The sequence below is a fragment of the Oncorhynchus gorbuscha genome, linkage group LG02 (genome assembly GCF_021184085.1).
Source record: "Oncorhynchus gorbuscha isolate QuinsamMale2020 ecotype Even-year linkage group LG02, OgorEven_v1.0, whole genome shotgun sequence".
NCBI classification, from domain to species: Eukaryota; Metazoa; Chordata; class Actinopteri; order Salmoniformes; family Salmonidae; genus Oncorhynchus; species Oncorhynchus gorbuscha.
The window spans coordinates 58,328,411-58,341,116 of NC_060174.1; the positions used below are offsets into that span (position 1 = coordinate 58,328,411).

The 12,706-nt window shown below is 39.8% G+C and overlaps 1 protein-coding gene across 1 annotated transcript in view; it reads left to right on the plus strand.

Annotated features, from left to right (window-relative positions):
• The first annotated feature begins 1,677 nt into the window (after positions 1-1,677).
• LOC124005302 (beta,beta-carotene 9',10'-oxygenase-like) overlaps positions 1,678-12,706 on the plus strand; it is a 102,421-nt gene continuing 91,392 nt past the window's right edge. The window contains exon 1 of the mRNA XM_046314440.1: positions 1,678-1,845. Coding sequence (XP_046170396.1) covers positions 1,818-1,845 — 28 coding nt within the window. The 5' untranslated portion in view covers positions 1,678-1,817. The remainder of the gene's footprint in view (positions 1,846-12,706) is intronic.

Below are 12,706 nucleotides of genomic sequence, written 5' to 3' on the forward strand. Positions count from 1 at the left end.
AGGAAGTAAACAAAAAAAAGTACTACAGTGAAATAGGACCTATCGCAATGGTTCTCTACCTCTATACATTGAAATGAACCCCTCCAAGCTCGTCATCAAGCTCGAGACCCTGGGTCACGACCCCGCCCTGTGCAACTCGGTACTGGACTTCCTGACGGGCCGCCCCCAGGTGGTGAGGGTAGGTAACAACATCTCCTCCCCTCTGATCCTCAACACTGGGGCCCCACAAGGGTGCGTTCTGAGCCCTCTCCTGTACTCCCTGTTCACCCACGACTGCGTGGCCACGCACGCCTCCAACTCAATCATCAAGTTTGCGGACGACACAATAGTGGTAGGCTTGATTACCAACAACGACGAGACAGCCTACAGGGAGGAGGTGAGGGCCCTCGGAGTGTGGTGTCAGGAAAATAACCTCACACTCAACGTCAACAAAACTAAGGAGATGATTGTGGACTTCAGGAAACAGCAGAGGGAACACCCCCCTATCCACATCGATGGAACAGTAGTGGAGATGGTAGCAAGTTTTAAGTTCCTCGGCGTACACATCACAGACAAACTGAATTGGTCCACTCACACAGACAGCATCGTGAAGAAGGCGCAGCAGCGCCTCTTCAACCTCAGGAGGCTGAAGAAATTTGGCTTGTCACCAAAAGCACTCACAAACTTCTACAGATGCACAATCGAGAGCATCCTGGCGGGCTGTATCACCGCCTGGTACGGCAACTGCTCCGCCCTCAACCGTAAGGCTCTCCAGAGGGTAGTGAGGTCTGCACAACGCATCACCGGTGGCAAACTACCTGCCCTCCAGGACACCTACACCACCCGATGTTACAGGAAGGCCATAAAGATCATCAAGGACATCAACCACCCGAGCCATCATCCAGAAGGCGAGGTCAGTACAGGTGCATCAAAGCTGGGACCGAGAAACTGAAAAACAGCTTCTATCTCAAGGCCATCAGACTGTTAAACAGCCACCACTAACATTGAGTGGCCGCTGCCAACACACTGACACTGACTCAACTCCAGCCACTTTAATAATGGGAATTGATGGGAAATTATGTAAATATATCACTAGCCACTTTAAACAATGCTACCTTATATAATGTTACTTACCCTACATTATTCATCTCATATGCATATGTATATACTGTACACTATATCATCGACTGCATCCTTGTGTAATACATGTATCACTAGCCACTTTAACTATGCCACTTTGTTTACATACTCATCTTATATGTATATACTGTACTCGATACCATCTACTGTATCTTGCCTATGCTGCTCTGTACCATCACTCATTCATATATCCTTATGTACATATTCCTTATCCCCTTACACTGTGTATAAGACAGTAGTTTAGGAATTGTTAGTTAGATTACTTGTTGGTTATTACTGCATTGTCGGAACTAGAAGCACAAGCATTTCGCTACACTCGCATTAACATCTGCTAACCATGTGTATGTGACAAATAAAATTAGATTTGATTTGATTTTGACCCTGGTGTGAAGATCAGAAAAGGGACTGTTCTATAACTGTCCCTGTATTCTCATCTCTGAATGATGCTGGCTCTCTTTCCACTCTCTCTCTCTCCCCTCCCTGTCCCTTTGTTCCTCAGCAATGGGTTATATACCAGGATTATATAATGCACCGCCTCCATATTGACTGCCAGTAGAGTGTGTAGCTCACTAGCGAGCAGTGTAGTGCCCAACTAGCAAAAAAAGCTTTCTCTATAAAAGGACAGTAGACTTCTGTAGCTAACTGAATTCCACACACAGAATTCTTCACACAGCAGCAACAGTGTTCTAAGTCAAGCCATGCCACCAGTAAAGCTCGAGGTATCAGGTAAGGTTATTCTCTTCTTTAAAGGTTAATCCTACATCTTAATCTCTTTATCTATAACCTACAGCCGCATATTACTTTTGTATCCTAGGCTACAGCTGAATATGACTGTTTTTCCCCAGGCTACAGCTGTTGGCATATTGGTTGTTTCATAGTCTACATATTACTACATATTATAGCTGCATGTGATGGCTGTTTCCTAGGCTACATATTACTGCATATTATAGCTGCCTTTTACGGTTGTATGCTAGGCTACATTTTACAGCATATAGCTGCATATTACTGTTGTTTGCTAGGCTACATTTTACAGCATATAATAAGCAGTAATATGCAGTCATATGTGAATTTTACTGTTGTTTCCTATGCTATTTTACTGTATATTATAGCTGCACGTGACTGTTGTTTCCCTCTGTGTGGGTGTGTATCCTGTCCTTACTAAAAACAGGTGGCAAATACAAATGGTAATCTGGAATAGCCTGTTTGACTGAAAGACAAGACATGTTAGTCATAGAGACTATAACAATGCTGGCTGTAAAGTATGTTTAATTTCTTGTTTGCAATGGAAGCACACAGTGCCTTCAGAAAGTATTTATTTTTCCACATTTTGTTGATTTACAACCTGCATTTTAAAATTGATGAAATTGGAATTGTGTTCCACTGGCCTACACACAATGATCCACAATGTCAAAGTGGAATTATGTTTTTCTATACGTATTTTTTTACAAATTCATTAACAACAAAAAGCTGAAATGTCTTGAGTCAATAAGTATTCAACCACTTTGTTTTGACAAGCCTTAATAACTCCAGGAGTAAAACATTGTGATTAACAAGTCACATAAGTTGCATGGACTCATTCTGTGTGCAATAATTGGTTTTAACATGATTTCTTAATGACTGCCTCACCACTGTACCCCACACATACAATTATCTGTATGTTCCCTCAGTCGAGCAGTGCATTTCAAACACAGATTCAACCACAAACACCAGGGAGGTGTTCCAATGCCTCGCAAAGAAGGGCACCTGGTGGTAGAAGTGTATGACTAAAAAAATATACCTTGAATATCCCTTTGTTATTAAATACACTTTGGATGGTGTATAAAAACACCCAGTCACTACAAAGATACAGGGATCCTTCCTAACTCAGTTGCTGGAAAGGAAGGAAATCATATAGGGATTTCACCATGAGGCCAATGGTGACTTTAAAACAGTTACAGAGTTGGCTGTGATAAGGAGAAAACTGAGAATAGATCAACAACATTGTAGTTGCTCCACAATATTTAACCTAATTGACAGATTGAAAAGAAGGAAGCCTGATGTATTCCAAAACATGTATCCTGTTTGCAACAAGGCACTAAAATAATACTGCATAAAATGTGGCAAAGCAAATCAATTGTCCTAAATACAAAGTGTTTTGTTTGGGGCAAATTCAATACAACACATTCCACTCTCCATATTTTCAAGCACAGTGGTTGCTGCATCATGTTATGGGTACGCTTGTAATCGTTTAGGACTGAGGAGTTTTTCTGGCTGAAAAATATAAGGAATGGAACTAAGCACAAGCAAAATCCTAGAGGAAAACCTGGTTCAGTCTGCTTTCCACCAGCCACTGGGAGATGAATTCACCTTTCAGCAGGTCAATAACCTAAAGCACTTGTCCAAATATACACTGGAGTTGCTTACCATGAAGACAGTGAATATACCGGAGTGGCCGAGTTACTGTTTTGACCTCAATCTGCTTTAAAATGGCTGTCTAGCAATTATCAACAACCACCTTGAAAAATATAGTACAATGCAGGTTTGTAAATAATTTTGAGACTTACCTAGAAAGACCCAGAATTGTAAAATAACAAATGTGATTCTAACATGTATTGACTCAGGGATGTGAATACTTATGTAAAGTAGATATATCTGTATTTCGTTTTCAATAAATATGCATAACATTTCTAAAAACCTGTTTTCACTTTGTCATTATGGGGTATATGTGTACATGTGATTATTTTATTTTTTTAACCTATTTTGAATTCAGGCTGTAATGCAAAAAAAAATATGGAATAAGTCAAGGGGTATGAATACCTTCTGAAAGATATGTTGTAAACACTGTCTTCCGGTATGCTTTAATGCAGAAACATCTGTTGATAGAATAAAATATAGGGACAGGTACGTTATAGGAATATTAGAATATCGGAATGGGCATTGGTATTCGAAAACTTGTGCAAAAATAGTGCTTCTGTGGGTGTCACCAAGTAGGCTGATACTTTATACCCTATTTCTTAGTTTAGGCTGTAAAGTCCAATATCCGGGTTGGCAGTGTGCTAAGGCAGTGAATAAAACAAACTTAGGGAGGAGGCTTCTAATGTTAAACCTCTTATGGATATGGGAGATGCTAGCGTCTCGACTGGCCAATTGCCAGGGGAAATGCAGAGCGCCAGATTCAAATAAAATGCTATAAAATTCAAACTTTCATTAAATCACACATGTAAGATACTCAATTAAAGCTACACTCGTTGTGAATCCAGCCAGCATGTCAGATTTTTTAAATAATTTTCGGCGAAAGCATAAGAAGCTGTTATCTGATAGCCTGCACCCATCTGCACCAGCAGTAAACAAAGGAGCTAGCGTAGCAGGCGCTACACAAAACGCTGGAATAAAATATAAAATATGCATTACCTTTGACGAGCTTCTTTTGTTGGCAGTCCAATAAGTCCCATAAACATCACAATTGGTTCTTTTGTTCAATAATTCCGTCCATATATATCAAAAATGTCCATTCATAAAATGCGTTTGATCCAGAAAAAAAACAGCTTACAAAAACACAACGTCACTACCTATAAACTTTGCCAAAATATTTTGAAATTCTTTTGAAATACAACGTTAGGTATTTTTAAACGTTAATAATCGATCACATTGTAGACGGGGCAATCTGTATTCAATACATGAATGAAAAGAAACCAGCTCTGCTTTTCATACATTGCGCAACTCACAAAAGTGTCCCCAGTTCCGAGTTGGCCTACTACTTCAATGCACAAAGGAATAACCTCAACCAAAGACTGGCAACATCGTGTGGAAGCGGTAGGAACTGAAAATTGGTTACTATTAAATATCCAATGGCAACGACAATATAGTGAACAGAGATGGGGGAAGAAAAAAAAACCTGAACAGTTAGTCCTCTGGGTTTTGCCTGGTACATAAGTTCTGTTATACTCACAGACATGATTCAAACAGTTTTAGAAACTTCAGAGTGTTTTCTATCCACATCTATGAATAATATGCATATCTTATATTCTTGGTATGAGTAGCAGGAAGTTTAAATTGGGCACGCTATTTATCCTAAAGTGAAAATTCTGCCTAAAGTGAAAATTCTGCCCCCTAGCTTTAACTTCTTGCGACTAACAAACCCGGATCCGCAAGCGTAATCCTAGCCTCAAATGAATTAGCATAACGCAGCGGACATAAATCTTCCTACAAAATATTCCATTCATGAAAATCACAAATGAAATATATTGAAACACAGCTTAGCCTTTTGTTAATCACACTGTCATCTCAGATTTTCAAAATATGCTTTACAGCCAAAGCTAGACAAGCATTTGTGTAAGTTTATCATGGCATAATGCTATGCTAGGCTCTGCTGGCAGCAGGCAACATTTTCATGAAAATAGGAAAAGCAATCAAATTAAATCATTTACCTTTGAAGAACTTCGGATGTTTTCACTCAGGAGACTCCCAGGTAGATAGCAAATGTTCCTTTTTTCCAAAAATATTATTTTTGTAGGGGAAATAGCTCCTGTTTGTTCGTCATGTTTGGCTGAGAAATTGACCGGAAAATGTGGTCACTACAACGCCAAACTTTTTTCCAAATTAGCTCCATAATATCGACAGAAACATGGCAAACATTGTTTAGAATCAATCCTCAATGTGTTTTCCACATAACAATTTGATAAATATATCCGTCGGGACAATTGGTTTCTCATAAGAAGCGATTGGAAAAATGGCTACTTGTGTACTTGTGTACTTGTGTGCAAGATTTTCTGCGGGAGCCATCATGTGACCACTTGCTAAATGTGGTCCCTTACGGCTATTCTTCAACATAAATGCGTAAAAAGACATCACAATTGGAACAGCTTTCTTCCGTTGAAGGAGAGTCTGACCAAAATGCAGCGTGGTTAGTTCGATACATCTTTAATAAAGAAAAAACACGAACAATACAAAAACAACAAACGGAAAGTGAAAACCTATACAGCCTATCTGGTGACAACTAACACAGAGACAGGAACAATCACCCACGACAACTCAAAGAATATGGCTGCCTAAATATTGTTCCCAAACAGAGACAACGATAATCACTGACTCTGATTGAGAACCGCCTCAGGCAGCCATAGACTATGCTAGACACCCCACAAAAACCCCATGACAAAAACGCACCACAATAACCCATGTCACCCCCTGGCCTGACCAAATAAATGAAGAAAAACATACATACTTCGACCAGGGTGTGACAACAATGCGGTAGACACCTTGGGGAATACGTAGAAAACGTAAGCTCAATCGCAGCATTATAAGGAGTCATTGTCATGAGGCGGTTTCAAAAAATGTGGCACTTCCTGATTGGATTTTTATCTGGGTTTCGCCTGTAACATCAGTTCTGTTGCACTCACAGACAATATCTTTGCAGTTTTGGAAACGTCCAATGTTTTCTATCCAACACTGTCAATTATATGCATATTCGAGCATCTTTTCGTGACAAAATATCTTGTTTAAAAGGGGAAAGTTTTTTATCCAAAAATGAAAATACTGCCCCCTAGTTACAAAAGGTTTAAGAGGTTAACGTGCATGAAACCAAGGCTTTTACGGTTACAGAAGTCAACAAAAGAGAGCGCCTGGGGAATGGAAGTGGAACTAGGCACTGCAGGGCCTGGATTAACCTCTACATCACCAGAGGAATAGAGGAGGAGTAGGATAAGGGTACGGCCAAAGTCTACAAGAACTGGTCATCTAGTGCTTTCGGAACAGAGAGTAAAAGGAGCAGGTTTTTTGTTGCGGAAGAATAGATTCAAGGCATAACGTACAGACAAGGGCATGGTAGGATGTGAATACAGTGGAGGTTAACCTAGGTTTTCATTGACAATGAGAGACGTGTTGTGTCACGAGAATTTTCAATCCCAATGATAATAACTAACCATCAATAGCTCTGACCAATCCCGAGATTTGTAAGACCATGGGTATAATAATAATTAGTCAAAGACTCAGCTTATGCAAAAGGTTAGTACAGTTTATTCAGGGAACGTTTTAAAGTCAAGAACACAAAGACATCCATTTTAAAGCTGCACACATACTTCCACGCAAACAGTAGATATCCTACGCACATACAGTGCCTTGCGAAAGTATTCAGCCCCCTTGAACTTTGCGACCTTTTGCCACATTTCAGGCTTCAAACATAAGGATATAAAACTGTATTTTTTTTGGTGAAGAATCAATAACCAGTGGGACACAATCATGAAGTGGAACAGCATTTATTGGATATTTCAAAAAAACTGAAAAATTGGGCGTGCAAAATTCAATTAAATTATTAATAGATCGATAACTAGGCTATATATGGACCGATATAATCGCAAAAAAGACCCAATAGTGATGTTTATGGGACATCTAGGAGTGCCAACAAAGAAGATCGTCAAATGTAATGAATGTTTTATATTTTATTTCTGCGTTTTGTGTAGCGTCGACTATGCTAATTATTTTGTTTACGTCCCCTGCGGGTCTTTTGGGGTGTTGCATGCTATCAGATAATATCTTCTCATGCTTTCGCCGAAAAGCATTTTAAAAATCTGACTTGTTGGCTGGATTCACAAAGAGTGTAGCTTTAATTCAGTACCCTGCATGTGTGTTTTAATGAAAGTTTGAGTTTTAACGAGTGCTATTAGCATTTAGCGTAGCGCATTTGCATTTCCAGATGTCTAGATGGGACGCCTGCGTGTCGGGTCGACCTAAGAGGTTAAACCAGGTGAGGTCACCACGTGTGAGAGGTGGAACAAAATGGCAAGCAAAGGCATGTCGTGACATTGTATTAGTTAATGTGACGACTGTTGCGCGTTGAATGAATACAAGTTTCTAATTGCGTGATTAACTGAATCAAGCAAATTATTAACGCATTAACCTGGGGCACCATGGGAAAACTAGTTTTTATTGAGTTTCTATTTCCCAAATTAACTCAAAGAATATCAGAATATCGATGTTACAACAGCCGCTAATTAACCAGTTACCTCTGCAATCTCGTTCTGAACGTCGTATAGTCCGTGAATTTGCACGGCCCCGGGTCTCACCAATGAGTTCTTACCACACCAATCTTAGTTGGATATTTATTTACTAAAAAGCTAAAATGATGATAAAAGATACACATAGACAAAACACATTATAGGCTATTGATTAGAACTTAGTATAACGGGCCAACACACTATGGCGCGTGTTACCCAAAATGGGGATTTCAAAGAAAGAGAGAAAAAAGAAGGTACACGAGAGAAATATACATTTGGGTGAATTTGTCAGCTATGCTATTCTAACCCTAGCCTTGCCCCAAACTGCCGCACTTATGGGTCAGAATATAATGATTTAATTACGTGGGGGAGGTCTCTGAGGATTCTCCTCGTGGACCGTTCAATGGACCGTTCTGCTGCTCGATGACGCACTACCCCGGCGCACCTCTCTGATCGTCCTCCCGATGTCAGTGTCCTTTTGGCTTAGGAGTCTGTTCCCTCACCCTTGCTCTGGAAGGGGTCTTCTGAGGACAGACAACTCTGTAGCTCAGAGCTCACAGCGTTGGAATGAAACCGTGTAGATACCACGATTCGATGGGAGATGGAGGCTAGGTGGTTCGACTTGAATTCACCCGCTTAGACACAGCTACTCATCCGTAGCTTGGGTAGAAAAATATTTCTTTGTCTACAAACTTGCGTTGCATTTTGGGTTCGTTAATCTTTTAGACCTTGGCTGCAGCTTGGGTCACGTAGTCTTCCTGTAAATTCTTTACTCACAGGTTTTATACCCTTGGGTCAGAAGTGGGCGTAACTGCCTTTAGGGCAATTCTCTGGGTGTACCAAGTTATGAGGGCAAGGTCTAGATTTGACTCAAATCCTATTTTAGACAACTAACTTCACATTTCATCTTTCCCAAAACATTCTCTTTGATTTGGATATTTTCCATAAAACGTACAATGTATAAACATCAAACATATACTAGGAAAACTCTTCACGTTACAATGTTTTCGTATTAACGTCATCTATTAACCTTTAATAACAAAACAAAATTACATACATTTTCATATTCCATCTATCGCCATGACCACCATTTTGGCTGACGGAAACCATTGTTCCAAAGTCCCTTTATTTTATGTTTTAATGTTCTGAGGCTAGTTCTCCATAGTAACAGGACAAAGGAATTTGTCTGTGGCCTGAGATTTACCAGGGGCGTGAGGGGTCATAAAACCTCCACATCTTCAGACCCCTAGATCTCTCCTCCTCTGTTGGGGTTGAGAGATAATATGTAGGGTTGTGGTCTCCTGTAACCTGACCTGATCAGGACAGGTCATGACAGGCATATTGAGCATGGCTGGAGGCTCTACAGTGAAATAAGACAATAATGACTAACCAAAACAGCAATGGACACGGCATATTGACATTAGGGAGAGGCCTAGCCTATAGAAAGCTGATGGGATCCTCTCAGTTTTAGTAGTAAATCACTCTGTTTTCTCACACAATTACAAAGCCTAGAGAAATGTTGTGTAACATGAGCTCATCGGCTCTCATTAAGAGTTTGATTCGATTTTTAATTACATTTGCATTGATGTCAGGGTGATTAGAGGGCCAATAGAGTGCTGTGTACCAGACAGTTAGCAATTATGGTAGTCTGCTAATGACCATCAGCAGCATCAGAGCTTGGAGAAGCCTAATTTACCATGACTAAATGGTCATGTGTAATTTGACTGCCTTCATGACTCGGGACTGCCGGTGTGGTGGTAATATAGTCACCGTAACAGCCCTACCCCTTGATATTGTGCATCTGAAGCAGAGAATAGCTTTACTCGCACATTGTTTACATTGGTCAGCTATATGTTCAATTTAAAAACAATACCAATAGACAATGTTTGAAGCTAGTCATTATAATACATTTTGTAGATTACTTGTGCTGACATTAAATTGTTCAGTGCATATCCAACACTTGTAATTTAGGTGGTGAAATGTTTGGAAAGAGGAGATAATGGGATCCTTAAAACATACAACTATTACCAAGATTATCACAACAATGGCATTCTATATGCTAAATGTGTAAAAGAAAGACAATAGTTGGGCTATAAACGTAATCTGAAATGAGGGCATAATTAATGTTCACATTTACAACATAACATACATAGGCATTTCATCATTAAGACTTCTAGGAAATAATGTCTGGAGTGTGAAATTCCAAAACTATTCTCTTTTACTCAGAGTAGGCCTATTATTTATATCATCTCCCCTGTCTGTTATCTTAACTTTCTCTACACCACAAAATCTAAAGGTAGAAATGTAATGTTGTAAAACATTACTGCAACTGGATAATGTACTGCAACTGGATAATCCCTGTCATTTCTCCTGATTGAACTTTAATGTTCACAAATTCTCTGTTTGAGAGAATGAGAGGTTTTACCTACATAACACAGCCCACGTGTACATTTAATCATGTAGATGACATGGGTGGCGGAGCACGTAATAATGTCATTTATTTGGAACTGTTTTCCTGTATGTGGGTGGCAGAAATATTCACACTTCATCATATTGTTGCATTGTGTGCAACCTCTGCTTTTATAGCTACCATTTGGAAGAAGACGTAAAAGAGCCTGGCTGATTTTCTTTTGTGGCTGGCAATTGACATGGGCCAATTTATCGCGTAAATTGCGACCTCTTGTATCTGGTATTTGGTATTTTATTAGGATCCGCATTTGCTGTTGCAAGAGCAGCAGTTATTCTTCCTGGGGTCCACACAAAACATGAAACATAATACAGGATGACGAAATACAGAACATCATTAAACAAGAACAGCTCAAGGACAGAACCACATACATTTTTAAAAGGCACACGTAGCCTACATATCAATGCATACACACAAACTATCTAGGTCAAATAGGGGAGAGGCATTGTGCCGTGGCGTTGCTTTATCTGTTTTTAAAAATCAGGTTTGCTGTTATTTTGAGCAATATGAGATGGAAGGAAGTTCCAATAATATTGTATGTTTTCTTGAATTTGTTCTGGATTTGGGGATGATGAAAAGACCCCTGGTGGCATGTCTGGTGGGAAAGTGTGTGTGTCAGAGCTGTGTGTAAATTGACTATGCAAACCATTTGGGATTTTCAACACATTGTTTCTTATAAAAAGAAGTGATGCAGTCAGTCTCTCCTCAACTCTTAGCCAAGAGAGACTGGCAGCATAGGATTTATATCAGCCCTCTGATTATAATTAAGAGCAAAACGTGCCACTCTGTTGTGTGCTTTTGCTGTAACGTTTGGGCCAGCTGCAGCTTAACTAGGTCTTTCCTTGCAGCACTGGCCCACACGACTGGACAATAATCAAGATTTGACTAAACTAGAGCCTGCAGAATTTGCTTTTTGGAGTATGGTGTCAAAAAAGCAGTGCATCTCTTTATTACGCCAAGACCTCTCCCCATCTTTGCAACCATTGAATCTATTTGTTTTTTTTTATGACAGTTTACAATTTAAGGTAACGGTAAGTAATTTAGTCTCTGCAACATGTTCAACCGCCACACCATTCATTACCGTATTCAGCTGAGGTCTAGCACTTAACCTCTCTTGGTAGGGGGCAGTATTTTCACTTCCGGATGAAAAGTGTGCCCAAAGTAAACTGCCTGTTACTCAGGCCCAGAAGCTAGGATATGCATATAATTGGTAGATTTGGATAGAAGACACTCTAAAGTGTCTAACAGAACTGATATGGCAGGCGAAACCCCGAGGAGAAACCATCTAAATCAAACAAAAATTCAGCCTACCACTATTTTCAATGGCTGTCACTTTTATTATAAGTTGAAGTCCTCCCAGATTGCAGTGCCTAGGGCTTCCAATAGATGTCAACAGTCTTTAGAAAGAGGTTCACGCTGGTTTTTGGAAAAATTAGCCAGAAATGGTAGATTTTCTAGGTGGCTCCCATTTTGGCTGTAGTGTTTCCAAGCGCGTGCATGAGAGTGCGTTCTTTGGTATTTTTCTCCGGTAAAGACAATTGTTCGTCAAACGATTCTCCATCTTAAATTTGATCATTTATTTACGTATTAGGGTACCTAAGGTTTGATTGTAAAAATATTTTTTGAATTGTTTGGAAAAGTATGTTAGTAACGTTTGGGATTCATTTTGTATGCATTTTGATGGAGGGAAACTGGGTGGATTATTGACTGAAGCACTCAAGCTAAATTGAGTATTTATGGATATAAAGGAGATTATCCAACAAAAGGACCATTTGTGATGTAACTGGGACCTTTTGGAGTGCCAACATAAGAAGATCATCAAAGGTAAGGCATTTATTATATTGCTATTTCTGACCTGGTTGAGATATGTTTTCCATGGTTTTGTATGCGGGGCGCTGTCCTCAGATAATTGCATGGTGTGCTTTCGCCGTAAAGCCTTTTTGAAATCTGACACAGCGGCTGGATTAACAAGAAGTTAACCTTTATTTTGATGTATTACACTTGTGATTTTATGAAAGTTAAATATTGATAATTCTGTAGTTTGAATTTCGCGCTCCGCAATTTCACCGGATGTTGGCCAGGTGGGACGTTACCGAATGGAAGTGGAGCTTGGCACTGCAGGGCCTGGATTAACTTCTACATCACCAGAGGA